A 20,198-nucleotide genomic window follows, 5' to 3' on the forward strand; every position below is an offset into this window, starting at 1 on the left:
TTTCGACTGCAACACAAGCAATCATCATCAGGTGTGAAAACCACAACAAGAAAATTTGAAAAAAAGTGGCGGTTGTATTAACGTTAGCACCACGAAGAGTGATTTGGCAGTTTGTTCAGATGGATGAGTCCATCTATGTTCGGAAAAGAGGAGGGGGGAGACGAAAAATAATGGATGCGGTCTGAAAGCCACCTTAAGCGTGATCAATCAATTAAGACCCGAAATGTTTGATCAAATCCTTCCAGTGATTGCTAAGCCAGAATCCATCTTCTCGGTTGAAATTGTCTCTGTGTTTGTATAGGTGGATAGCCTCATGAACGAATATCTCATGGTAGCCAGATGGCTTGCAAAGAACCTCTGTCTTGGAGAAGTCAATTTCATGTGAACCTACTGAATTATAACAGTGATCCTTCACAGCCGAGGTGTTGGTCCTACCGTGTTTCAGGTCTGCTTTGTGTTCACGAATGCGGTCCGAGACATGTCGTTTGGTTTCTCCAAGACAGAGGTTCTTTGCAAGCCATCTGGCTACCATGAGAGATTCGTTCATGAGGCTATCCACATATACAAACACAGAGACAATTTAAACAGAGAAGATGGATTCTTGCTTAGCAATCATTGGAAGGATTTGATAAACCATTTCGGGTCTTAATTGATTGATCACTCTAAAGGTGGCTTTCAGACCGCATCCATTATTTTTCGTCTCCCCCCTCCTCTTTCCCGAACATAGATGGACTCGTCCATCTGAACAAACTGCCAAATCGCTCTCCGTGGTGCTAACGTTAAAAAAACGCCACTTTTTTTCAAATTTTCTTGTTGTGGTTTTCACACCTGATGATGATTGCTTGTGTTGCAGTCGAAACGTCGTGAGAATTTTATTGTTTTATATTTTTATTATTTTATTGTTTCCCTTCTACGTGACTTTACCGAAAGAACCAAGAATATGTTACAGAGTATTATCCATTCATTTTTCAATAACGATAGTCCCATTTAAGTGTTAACATGTTTTTGAAGCATCCTGTATATTCCATTTTGTGCCGTTGCAATGAACACAATCTACTGTTAGCTTCCACCGCCGCTTATCATGAACATTTTACGCAACAGCGTAATTGTGATACCCGAAGCCTCTTGAATTATCACAACACGTGGATTAGGGGGAGGGGGTGGGTGCAAATACAATGTTAAAGCCACCGTATTGATGATGGTCAAGGACATTAAATGGGCTTGGGTTGGACACATCGGTGATAGGTGGCAGGTGAACCGGGGACGGAATGGTAGCCAGAGACGAGAACGCGACGATGGGATGATGATGGGATGATGATGATGATGATAGCGATGCAAACAGCTGATGTACCGAAGACAGATGTATTATCGTGGCTTCTCAGCACCGTTAGGGATGGCTACACGACATGGAGACATGAGTTAATCCAGCAGTGTATAGATCAAGGTTGATGATGGATCTCTGACGTTGTAATTTATAATACAACCCATTGCAGCGGAGCAATGGACACAAGTATATAATTTTAAAAACCGTGGATTATAAGAAATCTGTTCGTTCACTCCTCAAATAATTACTGGTTGTACATTTTGTACAATAAAAAACTGACACTGTGTAAGTTTATATATATAGCTGCTTCCAAGGTCGGTCGCGTGAGACGCATCTCCCCAGACTGGGGATGGTTCGTGTCGCCACACAGCGCGTGCAGAATCCGGGGCATGCGCCTGCGCCTGCCACGCAGCCACAGCGTCTGTCGTCCTCGGCCAATATCAAAAGGACACGCAATTAGACTCGGGGCGCCAGCGTCCAGAGCCCTGGGCCCTCACCACTCATCCCACCTGGCAGCAGCCACTGCGGGGCACGGTGATGAATGCCGCCTCTTCCCCCCTCGACAGCACCGAGCCTCCATTAGACGGCGTCTGTACCACCACCGCCTTACGTGATGCTGACGATGCCTGATGCTGTTGCCGACAATGGCGGAGCCAGGATATTCAGGTAGGGGGGGGGGAAACCCCTCCAGCAATGAAAAATGATAGAGGAGTTGTTAGTAAGGAGTTGTTAGTAAGTAAGGAGTTGTTAGTAAGTAAGGAGTTGTTAGTAAGGAGTTGTTAGTAAGTAAGGAGTTGTTAGTAAGTAAGGAGTTGTTAGTAAGTAAGGAGTTGTTAGTAAGTAAGGAGTTGTTGGTAAGTAAGGACTTGTTAGTAAGTAAGGAGTTGTTGGTAAGTAAGGAGTTGTTAGTAAGTAAGGAGTTGTTGGTAAGTAAGGACTTGTTAGTAAGTAAGGACTTGTTAGTGAGTAAGGAGTTGTTAGTAAGTAAGGACTTGTCCCTTGCTTTTTATTCGACGCGTGTGTGGCGATGGCGCAGCCATCGACCGAGGGTCGAATTCGAACCGCGTTGTGTGATCGGCATCGCGCTCGCTGAAGGTGTTGATGCCTTCAGGGAAGTCGTGTACTGTAGACGCAACTGCACACAATTCTGAGTCACTTATAACTGCTTTGCCGTTACTTATTGCCAATTATAGACTCAGACTATTGTCCTATCATCTCAAATGGTCCCTGGAACGTAATAATATGCTACACAGTGGCAGTGCGGGTCGCAAAATGCCAATTTATTACTAATAAATCCCAATGATCCGATCGAAATGAGGGATTTCGATCGGATCATGGGGGGGGGGGGGGCACGTGCCACCCCCCCCACTGGCTCCGCCAGTGGTTGCGGAGGTGTAATTTAAGCTAGCGATTGTTTTTTTCACCAGGTAAACACCCCCCCTCCCCGACCTGGGGCCATCACAAATGGTAGTGTGGACAATTGGTCAGCACCCAGGACACATTCGATCTCCCTGCGCGGCCAATTGAAAACATGTGCTCGTGTTTACCCCATCCCCATCACCTCCCCACTCCCCTCCGTTTACTCATCGGTACACAGAGTGTCGGCAATGTGTAGTGCACCCCCAGTTCGTCGACTGGCAATTCGGTAGCGTGTGGTGGGATAAAGCGTCGGTGCTCCCACGTCTTCGAACGCGTCTGACTGGGGTGGAAGAGTAGGCCAAATACCAGCTAGATTCCTGAGGAGTGTGTGTGGGGGGGAGTTTCTCTGTATCACCCTTCAGTGGAGGTCATTCCAGGACTGTGGCGATGCAAGCAATGAGTTGCAGGGTTGCTCCTCCTATACCTCACGTAGGCCTCTCTCTGCCACCTCTTCCGGAGCCTCGTTCCAAAAGACGTTGGGCTCCGCTCTTACGCGGAAATGGTTGCGGTCGGATTATGGAAACGGGAGGCATTTACTGCGTTCAATCCCCACAGCTTATTTATAACCCCCCCTCCCCTCCCCTCCCACCCGGCCCCCAGCACTCGTTAGCCTCGCAACGTCAGCGGTCGATTCTCTCAACCAGGAGCCAGCGTTGGCGCGTTGCAGTTTGCGCGATCGAGCGCCTGTGGAGTGAACCCATCTGTGTGGAGTTTCGAGCGGTTTTTTTGTTGTTGTAGGATTTCGCCAGGGGGGAGGGGTATTTTGGTTTCGTCCCGCACCTCCGATTAGCACGGTTGGCTACGTACGGTGTGAAAGAAGTCCAACGTACATGCAGCACACACGACCCACGGCTATTGTGACGATTCCGCTCGTTCACCCGAAAGAGCTTCGCAGAGTCTCAGGAAGGTCTTGCCACATAGAGCCAGACAAAACAATCATAATATGGCATTGGCCAAACAACCCAATCGATGCACGGCCTTCCAACAAAATAGTGTCCCGAGACCCAGTTAGGCTTTCATTCGGTAAATAACAGGGTGATGTGAATTTATATTTTTGCTGTTAAAATGCACGCTTACCGCCGTGTTGAGCTGACGACGATGCCAGGAGATGGCGGCACAGGAATAGTTTCAGTCCACACACACTCACGGACACGCATTCAATGATTCACAGATTCAAAACAAATCTGCACACAGAGCTTCGCGCGTTATACCCCCTCCACCGGTTTTTTTTTCTCATTCAGGGCACTGGCCAAACATTCCGATGCAGGTCCTCCCAGCAAAATAGCCACGAGGCTCGGCGAGAGACCTTCCCCGAGCATGCAACCGGTGACATTTAAACGGCGACGCGATCGTCCCCAATGCAGCCGTGATCACCTGCGCGAGTGCTCGCTTCGAGACCGTCAGAATTCGTTCCGTCGGCGCGAGGCAAAGCTCCGAAAACGCGAGGCCCTCGCTGCCGAGGGCACCGCGCGCAAGCCACGCGTCGCTTGTCGAAAGCGATCGTCGCTTTTTCCGCTTGACCCTTAAGACCGTGGCTCACAAGCCCCCAACGTTCGCGCAAGAAAAACCTTGCGCAGCGATACGGCCAGCGGCGCAGTTCCATCGGGGGGGGGGGGGGGGGCCTCAGTTACCAGCGGTGGTAGATGTTCACGATCTATCCTATCCCAGTCAGTTTTGCGGCATACTGAACGCAGAGCGCTGTTATTCCATGGGGGCCCACTCGGGCGGCGCGCATTCGCGATGAACTGGATTCGTGCGAGTGAATAAGAAAAATATTCTAAATTTTGTAGCACATCCTTATTTCCCCGTATCCCATTTTCCTCCCCTCCACGATGTGCCCTAGAGGCTCCGCGATACCAGTACCCAGTTGGCACCGCATATACCCTGGATTTAAATCAAGAATTCAGTCACCCATAATGAAACTAGGCCCTCGAGCACGGGCGAGTTGATGGTCTCGGTCTGCGTCAACTTAAAAAACAATTCCATCTCTTGAGAGTTAAAATTCTATATTGTTGGTTTGACTGCCACGCGACACTTAGAAATGTTGTGGATCAAAGAGGTCACTTAAAAGTGTCCCGGAAGTAAAGAACTTGGGGAGTTTCTTGAGCAGAGTCACGATGATAGACCTGCCCAAGGGTTCCGAACGGAAAGAGGAATGAATTTCTTGACACTGATAGCACACGCAGAATACAACTGGGAAGAGTGCATAAAAATCACACCAAGTTCATAATTATCGTGGCTTTACAGCATAAACAAAAAAACTATACAGTTACCTAATGATACAGGGAATGTCCCATTCTTTTACTCTGGAATGGCCACTGCCAATTTTTTGGTGTCGCATCCCCAAACGTGAGCCAACTAAATGTTATGAGGCAGTGTTCACGATGCAAGTGGTGAAACTGTGGCATCTTCGTCATGTCCACCGGTGCCACAGCACGACCCCCCACCCCCCTTGACGTTTCATTATTTTGATATCAAGTGCGAGTGCAGCTTCGTGTCGTCTCTTTTGCCTCTTCTTCTTCTTGAGTCTTTCAAGTCGGCGAGATAAGTGCATCCACATCATCGGGTCAGGGAGGGTTTGTGAGAAGAAAAATGGAGGAAAAAAATCCCACCGGAGACGATTTTCATTTCCGTGCCGACGAGAAGGGGGAAGTTCGTTAGAGGGCTCACTCTTGTGCGGCCTCTTAAGACCCGTCACGGATAATTAGGTGGCGAATTCTACACCGCAGAAAGATATTCTGCCCTCGTTACGGAGCAACAATAACATCGCGATGCCAAAGTAGGAAGCAAGGGAGGGGGGGTGCAAAATATAATATGCTGCTAAACCCTGCGTTTATTTGGAGACATACATTGAAAAGAGTCATTTGCATTTTTCAGACAATATTGATATTGATGATGATGATAATAATAATCGCGCACTACACAGGCTTTTATAAACAACAATTGGATAAAATGTTTCCCATCGGAAGCGTTACAACTGTGCGATTATTTACATGCGACAAGCCGAAAAATATTTGTTTTTGTCCTGCCCATTGAAAGAAGCCATGTGGGTACGCACGCACGCGTACACCCACCACTAAACGCGTACAACCACAAACTAAACGCACTGCAGCATGGGGCAACTACCCTTTGGAGTCTTTGCGGGGTTTTTGCATCACAAGGCACCGTACCGTAAACACTAACATGAAAGGCGTATCAAGTGGATGAAGGAGGCGGAGGCTGGGCAAAGTGGCAGAGGTGGAATTCATGTTCGGGATAGACCTGAGCAAGTGCTCGTGTTTGCGTCCGGTTTGGTTAGAACCAGGGAAAGGATAGCGTCTGATTTAATGATGTGGTTAGGGTTCTTGTCTGATTCGTATAGTTAGGGGTAGGGCTAGAGTCTGGTTGTCTAGTTAGAGTCAGTGGCAGGGGTAGTGTCTTGGCTGCCTGGTGTGGTTAGAGTCAGTGGCAGGGGTAGTGTCTTGGCTGCCTGGTGTGGTTAGAGTCAGTGGCAGGGGTAGTGTCTGGATGGAAAATGTGGCCAAGGTCACTGCTAGTGTCTGGTTTAAGAGTGTGGTGGTTAGGCACAAAATACAAAACATAGCTCGGCACACATTTGTCAACAAAGCTCGTGGTAGAGCTCGGGCATGTGGATGGCGAGCGCGAGATGGCTGCAGCAGCCTCTTTAACCTGTCGGCGATGGCAGCGTCGTAAGTGGGGGGGCAGTGCGATTCGGAAAGAAAACGGGCCGCGCGGAGGGGCGGGAGTGGTAGGGGGGGGCACCACGACTAGGGGTTTCGAAGCAGAATGCACGCAAATACACACACACACGGACGAACGCACATACAAACAAAACAAAGATCGCCCGTATCACTTTAAAAGACTGTTGGGGCAAGCGCTGTTAGCGAGCACCGATGAAGGCCTGCACGGCACACGAGGGGGTGGGTGGCCAGCACCACGCCCGACCGCCTTTGTCTCCCCAGTAGCGATGTTTTTTACACACCGCACCAGGTACTCATTTGAGGCTGAGCCGACCTAAGGGAGGCCCAGGACCGGTTCAGATAACCGTCACCGGTGTTGGCCGTGAACGGGAATCGAACTCGGGTCGCCGGGTTCGTAGCGCTAACCGCTGCACCACCGCTCCCCTACACGCGCACACGACAAGCGAGAGAGCGGACGTACGCAGTGCAGCGCGCGGCACAGCGGCGGCGAAGCTGAAGAGCGGAATGTCTCTGAAGTTTCCCTCGATTTGCGCCGAACGTCCATCGGACGACTCGCGACAAGCCGACACATATGGGTCGTCGCCGTTCACGACCGCGCACAGACGAGCCTCGAGCCCAAAGCGATTCACGGTCTGCATTTAGACGACATTTATTGTTACAGATTTTTTTTTATATATATACGTGTACGGGTTTTGTTGCCTAGTCTCTTAGAAAAAAATAGTTTATATTACATCTGTCTTGATCTAACCTAAGGCCACGTCTAGCGCTACGCTACAAAATAGTTCTAAATATAAATTTAATATTTTTTTTGCGTGTAATAGTTTTATATATTTTTCTTTTTTTTGTAATATTTGTCCAAAAAATACATTAAGGCTGCTCATAAAGTTGAAATAGACGTTTTTTTTTTTTAAATATGTACAATGGTTCACAAACGATAGTATTTTATTTCTCCAAGCCGTTTTTTTTTTCTTTAATCTTGCGTTCGGGTTAGCACGAGGGTCCTGCGTTTGTCATCATCGTCGTCGTCGTCATCATCATCACGCCGTGGCGTTCACCGTTGGGTCACGCGCGAGCTCGGCCGTCACGCTCGAGCCGGGCCTCAGCTCCTCCCTGAGGAGGGAGGGAGGGAGGGGCGGAGAGAACGCGCCTTTAAAACACACGCAAAAAAAATATCACGGCCACGTTTTTGAATATTTCATACGGCCGAATGGGTGGGTGGAATTGGGTCCATTAACTGGACTGTACACGCCCGGGTAACGGGCCTACGAATCCACGCGACCGATGTTCACATTCATGTTTGACAAGCCTCATACATTTTATTATTCATGCGTTATTCAGAGTTGGAGGTTTATCTTATTTCTCAAGGAGGATAGTTTTTTGGCCACTGTAGAAATTGGATCGATTTTGTTTGTTATCAGGAGGTGACCCCCGTTTAATTTCATCGCAATTTTGGCATTTGTAAGTTACATTTCTGTGCGGTGTTTACACGTTACAATTGACGTCATTAACAAAAAAATCCTTGCGGGTTTTTCCCCAATTTATTACATAATTCCATGAACTATTATAAAGTGCTTTAACATCGGTGACCGTGCTTTGAATCTCAAACGAATATATATAATTTTCATTATTCGTCCAGCCCTTTGTCACTCCACAGCGCTATGTGGGTCATCATAATTAGTTTGCCCATATTTCACCATGCCAATCAGTGCGAGTTAGTGAAGTGGGAGGGGGGGGGGCATGACATAGGGGTGTAGAGCTGCAGAGCACAGTACAACAATTATGATCCCAATTTTGAGTTTTTCCATTTTTCACGCTTGCGGCATTTTGTCCCTGCGTATTTCGCATTACCGCTTGGCATGGTTTGTTTGTTTTCGCGCCGTACCCGGCTCTCTCCGTCACGTGTGCGCGTGACCTCGTGCGTGGGTCTCGTGCATAAATAGACTCTCCACTGGACCCACTTCAAAGCACGTCGCCACAAACCAATTTAGGCACATATTGGTCTCGAAAAGCCGGCAACTTTCAGCCCCAGCTCGCACACGGGCAGCGTGGTGCAAACGCTCAATTAGAACAGGCACCAGTATTCTATTAATCATGAGCGTGCTCTTGCTTAGTACCCCGCTACAGCACGTGAATACTAATTTTGAAATCATTTGTAGCCGTGTCAATCCGCTCCCAGATCGAGACCTCCCCACCCCGTCACGTGTCAGTCGTGTATAAACACTCGTTAACTGGCCGAAAACATCTCATGTATGGAGGACTGCGGAGCTTGGGAAATTGTTAGCGCCAGCTCACTGCCTGGCTTACAGCTTTGTCTGTGGCTCCTCAGCGATCGTGAGATTCGATTTTCATGACCAACAATGCCACATAAAAACTAAACATTATTATAATTACTTTATTACTCTGAGAGTGTTGTTAGACCATACTTCACCACACTAGTGAGTATGAGTTTTATGTAGGGGGGAAAGGGGGGGGGGATACAGGACCGGTTCAGGTGTCACTCTCCCTCAATGACAACTGACGTCTGCTCAGGGCGTCTCCGCCTACAACCTTGTAGACGACCGGTGAAAGGGAACGGGCGATGGAACCCAGGGATGTGGGGGGTGGTGGTGGGAGCGGCCCATTTCATTCTTCTGGGCTCATGCTGCCCACGCTACCCCGCCCGTGCCACCCACGCTACCCCGCCCGTACCACCCATGCTACCCTGCCTGTGCCACCCACGCTACCCCGCCCGTACCACCCACGCTCCCCCACCCGTGCCACCCACGCTCCCCCGCCCGTGCCACCCACGCTCCTCCGCCCGTGCCACCCACGCTACCCCGCCCGTACCACCCACGCTACCCCGCCCGTACCACCCACGCTACCCTGCCTGTGCCACCCACGCTACCCCGCCCGTACCACCCACGCTACCCTGCCTGTGCCACCCACGCTACCCTGCCCGTGCCACCCACGCTCCTCCGCCCGTACCACCCACGCTCCTCCGCCCGTGCCACCCACGCTCCCCCGCCGCCCGTGGCGTCCGCGCATACCGGTGAGGCACGGTGATTTTGTTGTAGGTGCCGTTGCCGTCCCCGTCGCGGACGGCGTCGCTCCCCGGCTCCGAGTGCCGCTCGCCGGCCCCGTGCCTCCAGGGCCTGGGCGCCGGCGGGGCGGCGGCCATCCCGGCGGCGGCGCCGTCGTACAGCCTCTCCTCTCGCTCACGCGGCCACACCACGGACGCGTCCTCCAGCGAGGGCCCATCCTCGTAGAAGAGGAGGCTCCGGGAACGCACTGCTCCACCACCGGCACACACGGGCACAATGGGTGAGTCGGGGGGTGCGGGGGGTTGTGTGCGGGGGGGCGGGGGTGAGTGGGGGGTGAGTGGGGGGTGAGTGGGGGGTGAGTGGGGGGGTGAGTGGGGGGGTGAGTGGGGGGGTGAGCGTGCGCTGGCGATCGGCGATGAAATTCCTGCGCGGTGTTCCGAGAGTTGCGACCGAATTTGGAAACTGGTTTCTACCCACGATGCTCGCTGTGTGTTTAACGATGCACCGGTCGGTTGGAGGTCTTAAAACAATTGTCCCTTGTTTATTCAGAATGTTATAAGAAATAGCACTTGGAGCTTGGTAAAGATGAATGTAAGCAATCTTACACTTGAGCGTATAATAATAATTATTATTATTATTATTTGCAGCCCTTTGCCGATCCACTGCTTTACCAAGCCGTGTCGGTCATGAGGGCTGTTTGGCCATACTTCACCACACTGGTCGACGCAGTTTGGTGTGGGGGGGTGGGGGGTAGGTGGGGGGGAGATTGGGGAACCAGGACCAGTCCAGATATCACTCGCCATGAGCCATAGCCAAGAATTGAACTCGGCTTAGCCAGGTTTAAAGGACATGCTGCTTAACCACCGTTCCACCGCTCCACCCACTTAAATCTTATCTCATTTAAAATGTATCTCGCTGAAATATTGAACTCCATTTAAATGTTAATGATCCGTTGTTATTACGGCTCAATGTTCTCGTATTATTATTTTAGTGTGTTGAATGTTAATGTTGACTTTCTTTTTTTATCAGATGCTTACTGTATTTGCTTTGTTTGACTCAATTGTCCAGAGACCTGCTCTACGGTAAAATGTACTCGAATGAATAAATGCAACGCTTTAGCAACGGAACGAGCGAGCGAAGTAGTAGGCAGCTGCGTTGGACTCGCAAAAGTATTTTAGTAAAGCAAGTGACGGACTAACTCGAGGTGGGATTCGTATCACCGAGCTGTCGGCCGATTCGAAATGAGAGCAAAAGGAAATTATTGTTGAATGGGTAAATGAAACGGACCGGGAATCCACAAGCTCTCAACGTAGCCTTAAAGAAAGTATATATGAGTGAACGAATTCATTAATTTGTCCTTTAAAGAGGACACACATGTACAAATGAGTTTTCCAGAGACAGTCTCAAATGGCCCTGAATGTACGTGAACCAATTATTGAGTAAGCAACAGAGACACAGGCAATCTCTATGGCCTTAACTAGTGTCAGCCAATGAGGCAATGATCGAATGAGTGAATGAACGAGCAGATTAATGAAGGGATGAGTGAATGAACGAGCGAATGAATAAGTGAGCGGATGAATTAGTGCATGAATGAGTGAGAAAATGAGCCAGTGAATCAATGAGTAAATGTGTGAATGAATGGATGAGTGGGGGGGGGGGCGGTCAAACACGCGGAGGAGGTGGCACTCACTGCGCGTGGTCGTGTACGCATCCTTGCCCGCCAGCGCCACCTCCTCCGAGTGGCCGGACGAGGGGGCGAGCGAGGAGGGGGCGAGCGAAGAGGGGGTGAGGGGGCTCAGGCTGGGGGTGAGGCCGCCCAGCACCAACGCGAAGCACAAAGCCACGACCTGTCGTGGAGAGGCAGAGAGTGGGAGGGGAGGCGAGGAACCATCAGAATCAGTATTTTATACTGGAGGAATCCGAGGAGCTATAAAGCTCTTGTTCCACCGATGTCCATTAGCGGAAGAGATCGCAACTTTACAACAAGAGACAATACAAAAACACGATGGGAGTGCAAAATATAGGAAAGGTAACCAAATCACTTTAAAATATAGACAAATACATCACTTAAAAAAGACAGGTAAAACAAGCTAAATTATTTTTTTATCTGGCCAGCTAAAGCCCACCGAGATATTCGCTTTATATTTCAGAAGCGACGTGGCCACAAATGAAGGTCCAAAAAAGTGGCTTCTCACGTGGAAATTTACAGCAGCAAAAAATAATCTAAACGCATGTTTCCATCTCGGCGAATGTCCCTGCTTTGTTATTCGTTGATGTTCTTGTTATTTGTTCTTGGTGATTGTTCTTGTTGTTCTTGTTGTCGAGCCGCTTGTTTACTCAGGGTGAGCCTCGCTGAGTGTCGAGAGACTCTTTTTTTCACGAGTGGGTCTCGCCAAGTTTTTCGCAGCAGAGGGCGATGTTCCTGCTGCTGTTGCTCCTCCTGCTGCTGCGAGTGATCCCACACCAAGTAATAAGTAGGTCACACTGCAGCACTGGGATGTTTTTGTTCGCGTTTTAAACGAAGCTGCTTCTCTTTCCTGTACCCTCAGCTGCAGCTCCTCCCACACAGTAGACGCTACTTCATTCCTACTCAACGTCCGCGACTCCACCTACCCAAACAAAGACAAGGCTCCCCCGTATAGCCTTAACAGACTTTGGGGCAAGTGCTGTTATAATGAGCACCTATGAAGGCTCGCACGGCAACCAAGAAGAGGGGGGGGGGGGGCTGGGCCAGCACCACGCTCGGCCGCCTTTGTCTACCCCAGCGACGATGTTCACACACCGGGTACTCATTGAAGGCTGAGTGGACCTAGGGGAGGCTCAGGAGCCAGGTTCAGATAATCGTCACCGGCGTTGGCGGCCGTGAGCGGGAATCGAACTCGGGTCGTAGCGGGGCGTGCTAAACGCAGCGCCACCGCTCCACTCGCCACCCCCCATCCAGTGAGCGACATCGTCGCGCCTTGCCGCCCCGCGAGCGGCAAGGCGCGACGTGGGTGCCTGTGCCGGGGCGGAACGGCATCGCCTACCATGAGGCACGTGCTGGTCTGGGTCGTCGCCACCTTTCCGGGCCTCGGAACCTTGGACGCGACGAGCGTCTGGAGCCTCTGCAGCTGCTGCAGCAGCGACCTGGGGGGGGGGGGGGGGGAGTGGGGATGGGGGTAGAGGCGGAACGAGAAGACGCGTCAAGCCACGGCCACCGCCACCGCCGCCCCGGAACAGCAAACTAAAACACCCCGGCAGAGTTACGGTGGTAAGGGTGAGTCAGTGCGTGCTGTACGTTGAACTTCTTTCGCACCGTACGTAGCCTACCGTGCTAATGGGAGGTTAACGGGAGGGGCCGGTGCCAGTGGGACGACGAGTACTTGTGGTCATAGTTGGCCGGATGGATTGGGCAGAGCTGGTACCGGTGGTTAGAGTCAACGGCAGGGCTGCTATTAGTGTCGAATTGCGCAGTTGATTGGAGTTCGAGGCAGGGCTTGTAGAGTGCTGGCGACAGGGTAACTTAGTTGGGTCAATAGGAGGACCAGTAAGCACTTGGAGCTCGTTGGTTACAGTTTGTGGAAGCATTTGTCGCTGGTTAAGTAGAAGGTCAGGGTTATTAGGACGGCCCGTACCAAATTGGCTACTTGGCTAGTTGGTTATGGTGGTTAGGGTCAATGGGAGGGCTCGTTGGTTCAGTTTAGGGTAATTGCTCGGGGCCATAAGGGATGTAACAGTCAGTGGCTTGATAGTTTTAGTGGCCAGTAGGGCTCGACGTTTAATTGGCCAGAGCGTTCCACCTTCTAAACCGCGTAACCCCTCTGTCCCGAGCACGACGAATGGACGGACGGACGGCGCTTTCAACTTCAGCCAGAAGAAACCATCGGTGCCACATGAGCCGCCTTCCCACTGTGCGCGCGTCTCTCGTGTCGCCACGGGGGGGCGCCCCCGCATGAGAAAATGCGCTCGGCGGCTTCAGAGCTCAGGAGAAGAGGCTAAGGGGGTGGGTTTTGTAATTCGCATTCTGGCAGGGCCTTGACGAGATTTCTTTTTCTACGACGACGACGTTGCGTCTTTACGCGATGGCAACCTTAGGACGCTCCAGCCAGCTCTCGTTCCCCCCCCCCCCCCACTGCCGATGGCTCCTGCCAGGAAAATCCACGTACACATGGAGGAAGCTAGTCTGTCTGCAGCAGAGGTTCTTAACCTCTACTGCAGCCTCGTACAGCTTTGGTTCTCAATCGTAATTTTTCTTTATATACGTATATATTATGTTAATAAATACAAAGGCTTTGATGCAACAAAGTAGTTGTAACTTTTGTGCCCGTGCTTAGTTTGTGTTTCTGATTATTTACCTTCTAAACAAATCTGGCCACGTCTCGCACGCCCAGAAAGGGGCATCTCGTACCCCCAGGGGGTGCGTGCACCCCAGGTGAAGATCCACCGGTCTACAGGGTAACCTGAGTACTCTTCGACTTCCCATGTGGTGGTACAAATCTTTAATGTAACTTTGTGGCCCGGCTTCACGCTGTATTAGCGCCACGTCGTCTCAACCAAACGTGGGTGTTTTTTTTTACTCCGCGTATTCAAACACCCTCGTCAAATACTAAACTACGTCGCACTGAGGATTCCCCCCCCCCCGCCTCTCCTCCAATTCCAGTTGCTACCCCTGGACATATGGAAGGCATTACGGCGAAATGCCAGACACAGGCGGATTGTGCCCGTAATGGGGCCCACGGACGGGCGTGTACTCTCCCACACCCAGTCATCATGAGGTCATTGTGGCCTGACGCCCCCCCTGCCCCCCCCTGCAACAACCCCCGCCCCCCCCCCCCCCAGCTGCGAAACAGAAACCGGAGAGCTCCCCACCATTCGTTACTCCGTGGGCCCCCAGGCCAAGGGTTTTACTCGCTGCTCCTACCCGCGATGGCAAAGCTTGAGTTGCGTCGTGCCAACGTCTTTAAAATCGCCAATAAGAGAGATGAATTATGCGATAAACTTGGTTAATAGGTACATGATCCCATAACCCTCTCTCTGAGCCGTAGATACAGACTGGTGTCGCTAAATATCTGCCACCTCCAGGGTAACCGAATTTCTGCTCTGGCGCAGGGGACGATGTTTCTAAGCCTCCATTGCGTGCCGCTTAACAATTGGACTAATCGCGGTATTCATGCGTTGTTCATCGTTTTGCTGTATTCGTTTCGCAAAGGCTTTTGCCTCCCCGTTTGCGGGGGGGGGGGAGAGGCGTTGTGAAAACGCGACGGACTGCTCGTAAAATGGAACGCCAATGAGCGGCCCAAAATAAATAAACAACACAAACGTGCCAATTATTTCCTTCACCAGGCGCGGGGGAGGGGGGGCCCTTCTCGAGAACAGCGGTCCCCCCCCGCCCCGCCTCTGTTTCTATGAATCTCGAATAATCCGGATATACTCTTAATCTCATCGATAGAAATGAACGAATGCACCGAGGAGACAAAACATGAATACAGTCGTGACGTGTGCAGAGGGCCAATGCGATAGCGTACGCTATCGCACTGACATAGCAGCGTAGATTTAACTTGAAGACTCGACTGACTTCATTGGACAGTCGCTTTTTAAATGACCTCTGCACGAACTCGTTGCTCTTGCTGCCCATGGGGAGTTACCATGGGTGATAGCAAATACGAGCAGAACGGCCGTTTTCATTTGTTTCAAGCAAAGAAACAAACAAACGCATAGTTGCTGTATTTTTGACACAAAGGCTTGATTTTCTTTTTGTGGAAGAGGGAGGGTGTGAAAATGTGCAAGCCAACAGGCCGATGGACTCGCACATTTTTTTATTATTAATATACGGAGAGACAGAATGGAGATTAATTACATCTTTACCTCGCCTGCATTTTCACAGAATGCTTTGCCAGCTACGAGAGTGTCACATGGCGAGTGGCTTGGCCAATGGCGCGAGCGACCGGATCGTACCTGTTTGCAGTCTCAAGCGTCTCCACTTTTTTTCTCAGCTCGCTGTTTTCCGACGCGCAGTTCTCCACTCTAAAAGCACGGAACAAGGCGGGGCGAGAAACGACACAGCAAATTTACTAATTGCTCGGTCGCGATCCCGCATACGGCAACACGAGGCCACGGGAAGAATCACCTCGTGAAAGACCCCCAAACGCACAAGATCTCTGGCCCTGATCTTCAGCAAAGTCTCTGGCGGGCCACAACCCCCAAACCGCATCCGCACACAGACCATGGCGGCGGGCAACAGTTGTGGAAACTTGATGGGAAATTGGAACATTAAAAAAAACTCTCCTGTGTGCGGAGTCTGGGGGTTCCAGAACAGGCCAAGGATCGTATCGCGACTCAACGATCGATACACAAATATGAAGGAGGAGGCATCGTGACGGCGATTCACCACTCCGCCACTCCTCACGCAATTATCCGGCTCAACGGCTTCGGTGTAAAATTACAGCTGTTGCTCAACACCTACATCCATACGAGGAAGACGACGAAGATAGCAACATAACCGCCCTGGTGTGAAACTCCTGCAGACTGCGTTGGTGTAACGTAGCAGCAGCGCCCTCCTTCGCGCTAGAAGAATGATGACAGTGCCGATATCAAATGTACCGATGATCCGATTATAAACGAGTAACCATTACGAGAACGCGCACTTTAGGAATGGCGGGGAGCGCTGCCGCAGGGGTTAGCAACGCTGCGCTACGAACCCAAACATCGTAGCTCGGTTTCCGGCCATAGCTCACACGAGTGGCGATTATCCCAACCGCTGCCCAAGCTGATTTTGCGCCGCGGCGAATTTAGCGTTTAGCTTCGCTCTAACGGTGATTTGTGTCAACAATATTTTCGATTCCTCGTGTGATAGTGTTTTTTATTCGTTACTTTTTTGGGGGGTTTCCGATTTCCTTATGTCATTGCTCGTTTTTTTTGCCATTGTTATTTTGGTGACCCAGGCTCTATCCTGGTCTCTTGACTTCTCACCACCTGGTTACGGAACCTCATGTCCCACCCGCCACCCCCTATTCCTCAACCTGCGTGGTGAAGTATGGTTCCATAACCTCCATGACTAACACAGCATTGGGAGGACTTCACCATCCAGCAGTGAATTTTCCAATAGGGCTGTGAGATTGTTATTATTGAAACAAAGCGCGTTTGACATTTCACACAGGTGTGCTTGTTTAACGTAATAGCAAATTAAGACGATGATTTGAGTATGATTAGCCAACGTCTGTCGCATCGAATGCAGGCAGTAAACTCAGGAGTTGTACCACCACCGAGCCGGAGATTTAATATTCCCGTGCAGGGCCTGCTGGTGGCTCCAGGGGTGAGTGCGTCTGTCAAACAACAGTGACGTAACACCACCAGTGAGCTCCTGGCTTAAAATCCTCACAACTGCAACCTCGCAAACAATCGTTTTCGACATCCATCGGTAAACATTGGTTTGAGTGTTTAATGTGGCCAAGGCCGGCTGGAACAACAGGAAGAAGGCAAAGAGCAAAGAGATCAAAGCTCACGGCCGACCTGGCGAATAAGTGAAAAAACCTTTTAGGAATCTGTGTAAATTCTTCCAAGTGATTCCACGCAAAGCTATGCGCAAGGCTTATTTGCAATAAGGGCGTCCATATACTCACGTGAGTAATTTGCTCGATCTAACTGGTACATTTTGATGATGGAATCGGGATACAATTTGTAGGCAGGGCAAGAAGGATGTTTCTAAATATATTTGATTCATCTCACTTATTTTGAAGGGGACACGTCCAGACGCAGGAGACACTTTTATTTGCAACGATTGAGAGAGCCCGTTTGAGATTAAGCGAGGCCCGAGTAATGAAAATATGGTACGATACACAAATGTCGAGTGGAGCAGTGACACTGCGGTGTATATCGCAAAGCACCCGCGAACCTGGCGACCCCATTTCGATTCCTGGCGATGGGCTAACCGTCCGATACCTGGACCGGCCCCTGAGCCACACCGAGCAGAGTGGCGAAGTACGGTCAAACGAACTCTGTGACCTTACACGGCGTGGGGAAGGCCTTCATCCAGCAGTGGATTATTATCACACATGGGGGTTGGGGGGGGGCGGGTCACGGCAAAGCGAGTGCTTCTCGGAAAGAAACACCGCCCCATTAGCATTGGGTCACTTATGGGAAAAAGCCCTCGGGTACACAAAACCTGACCTGCACGTTAGCGTTTCCCAAATCTGCCGACCGGGCCACATTTCCCACAATCTCGCCGCCGCGGTATTTAAATATGTTTAGAAGCTAAGGGTAACGTGGCACACGCGTGGCACACGCGTGCGCACGCGTGCTCTTTCCACTGCGAGCCCGGATCTGTTTTTCCATTAGCGGAGCCGGCAGAGAGATAGCGCGCGTCACAGCGAGAGGGGAGGGGGCTGGGGAGGTTGGGGTGCGGGGGGTGGGTCCGGGACCAGGGAGGGGGCAACGATGGGAGGTTAATGTTTCATGGCGGAGGCCAGCTGCTGGTGGGGGCCCCTCAACTGGACACGGTCGCCCACAATTACTCACAAGCTTTGGCGGTTTGTTTAAAATCACCATCGTCGTCGTCATCATCACCGTAGGCCATGATCTATACACTGCTACAAATACTGGACATCTGTGAAACGAGCTTAGTAGCTCATCGGATTCCTCCATTATAAATATTCTGATCTTATCTGATTAAGTGCTTCAGTGGATAAATGGTATCTCCCTCGCCCTGGTATGCGGAAGGCCGTAGATTTTTCTCCGGGCCCTCTGGTTTTCCCCTCAACATTGAAAATGAACATCACAAGTTTAGATTATTTGGCTGTTCTGTTATACATTGCCGCACGTGATAATCCACTTCGTTGAGCTATCATTTGTGGCCAGGTAGCCTCTGAAAAAACAGCTGTGTAGCTCATTGGGCTTTATCTGGTCAAATAAAATAAAATAAGTTTAAATGTTGACTTAAAGCTCTTGTGACTGCAGGAATTCATATTCTTTGGGTCTTTCGGTAAAGTCACGTAGATAGGTTTAAAGAAAATAACAAAAAACTATGACGTTTCGATCGCAACACAAGCGGTCGTCATCAGGAAAAGGGGGTTAGCTTCTGAAGGCAAACTGTTTATGAAGGTTTTTGAAATGGGCGTAGCCTAAATGGCAGTAGCATGGGCGGGGCATTTTATGTTAATGTAAGTGGTAGGTTTTCCACCAATTAAAGGGCTGCCAGGTAAAAAAAAAATAAGATTGTAAGATCGGTGAGCGGCCTCCATGGCGAGCTCACTGACGACCGCTTGTGTTGCGATCAAAACGTCGTAGAATTTTGTTATTTTCTTTGAACCTATCTACGTGACTTTACCGAAAGAGTCAAAGAAAATAAAAATGTGTTTTTTTCTTTCTTTCCCAAAGCCACCCCCACGTCGATTCCAGTCGCTGTAGTGCAAACGGCCTTGTCCGAAAAATGTGACGAATGAACGCACTCACTTTTTCTCTAAACACTCCACGTACTCTTTCTTTTTCCTTCGGCTTTCTTGTGCTGAAATCTGAACGGCGCAAACATGACAAAAAAAATTAAGCGGTATTAAAACGGTCAACGTTCGTTTTCGCAGCCGTCGCTGTACGGCTCTCCGGAGCACGTTCGGGATGTACCACGGCGCGTGTGGGTCCTTTTGGGGGGGGCGGCATCCGACGTTTCGCTCCATCTGCTGGGGGCTTCTCCAGGAACCGAACCCGAATATGAACAGGTCCTGAAGAAGCTCCCAGCACGCGGAGAGAAACTGTCGGACGGTCAAGCTGAACGAACCCGAAACACTAAGCGGGAAAAAGAAATATAAACCTGGTTCGACAAGGAGTCGGCCAAAATTCTGGTGAGATATTTATTTTCATTATTATTGCGCAAAGTCAAGTATGCATACCTTGGCACGCGATCGCAAAACAAAAATAGAACCACAACGTTCATAAATAAATAACACCACAAAATGTAACAACAAAGTGGGGAGCTGGTGCTTCAACCATGGCGCCTTAAGAGCAGTCTAACAGGGTGTAACGTTGAACTTTTACTCGACGACTCATTTTTTTATCGAAATCTATGGCTGCTGCAAAAATATAAACAAACAGTTTTAGACCCATGGCTGTGACAAAACGGCCAAGATACACAGTGACCAACTTCATGCCTTTCTCCCTTTTAAAATGGGTGAGATGATCTGTACTTCCCTGCTGCAGTTTTGCCAAGGGACCACCCCCCCCCCCCTTCTCCCCACCCTCGGTGGCAGCTGTCCCTGCGTGGCGCGAGGCGAATGCAGGACCCTTCTGCGAATGGGGCCTTAGTCTGCCAAGTAAGGGAGGCGGATGAGGCTATTTCAAACAAAATTTGGGCCGATTTCTTTAATTCGGTAAAAAATTGGAAAGTGACGGTGGCACACGGCCCTCCGCAAAAGCAAAACGCTTTCACCGCGGTGGAGCGGCAACGAGCAACAAGCGGCGAGCAACAAGCGACAAGTGGCAACAAGCAACAAGCAACGAGCGGCAACGAGCGGCGAGCGGTGGCAGCGTGGGTGGGCGAGCAACCTTGTTTTTGATTTTCCGTCTGATTTTCTTGAGGGCCTTCTCCTCGGCCTTGGTGAGGGGCAGCTTGGTGGGGACGGGGTACCCCTCCGTGATCAGGGTCCTCTTCTCCTCCTCCGTCAACATCAGGGGACCCGCGGCTCCCTGCAGCTTCTGCAAACGGTCGCACCCCCGATTAGCACGGGTCGGCTACGTGACATGGTGTGAGAGGGAGTTCAACGTGCAACT

At 50.5% G+C, this 20,198-nt stretch overlaps 1 protein-coding gene across 1 annotated transcript in view; it reads right to left on the minus strand.

Annotated features, from left to right (window-relative positions):
- Nucleotides 1–5,553: 5,553 nt before the first annotated feature.
- CREB3L1 (cAMP responsive element binding protein 3 like 1) overlaps nucleotides 5,554–20,198 on the minus strand; it is a 58,539-nt gene continuing 43,894 nt past the window's right edge. The window contains exons 6-12 of the mRNA XM_076065185.1: nucleotides 19,974–20,123; nucleotides 18,891–18,949; nucleotides 15,399–15,467; nucleotides 12,491–12,590; nucleotides 11,155–11,311; nucleotides 9,471–9,711; nucleotides 5,554–7,554 (exon numbers count right to left, since the gene is read on the minus strand). Coding sequence (XP_075921300.1) covers nucleotides 7,482–7,554; nucleotides 9,471–9,711; nucleotides 11,155–11,311; nucleotides 12,491–12,590; nucleotides 15,399–15,467; nucleotides 18,891–18,949; nucleotides 19,974–20,123 — 849 coding nt within the window. The 3' untranslated portion in view covers nucleotides 5,554–7,481. The remainder of the gene's footprint in view (nucleotides 7,555–9,470; nucleotides 9,712–11,154; nucleotides 11,312–12,490; nucleotides 12,591–15,398; nucleotides 15,468–18,890; nucleotides 18,950–19,973; nucleotides 20,124–20,198) is intronic.

Source organism: Petromyzon marinus, chromosome 7, assembly GCF_048934315.1.
Source record: "Petromyzon marinus isolate PM22_M1 ecotype Great Lakes invasive population chromosome 7, UKy_Petmar_22M1.pri1.0, whole genome shotgun sequence".
In the NCBI taxonomy this organism is placed as follows: domain Eukaryota; kingdom Metazoa; phylum Chordata; class Hyperoartia; order Petromyzontiformes; family Petromyzontidae; genus Petromyzon; species Petromyzon marinus.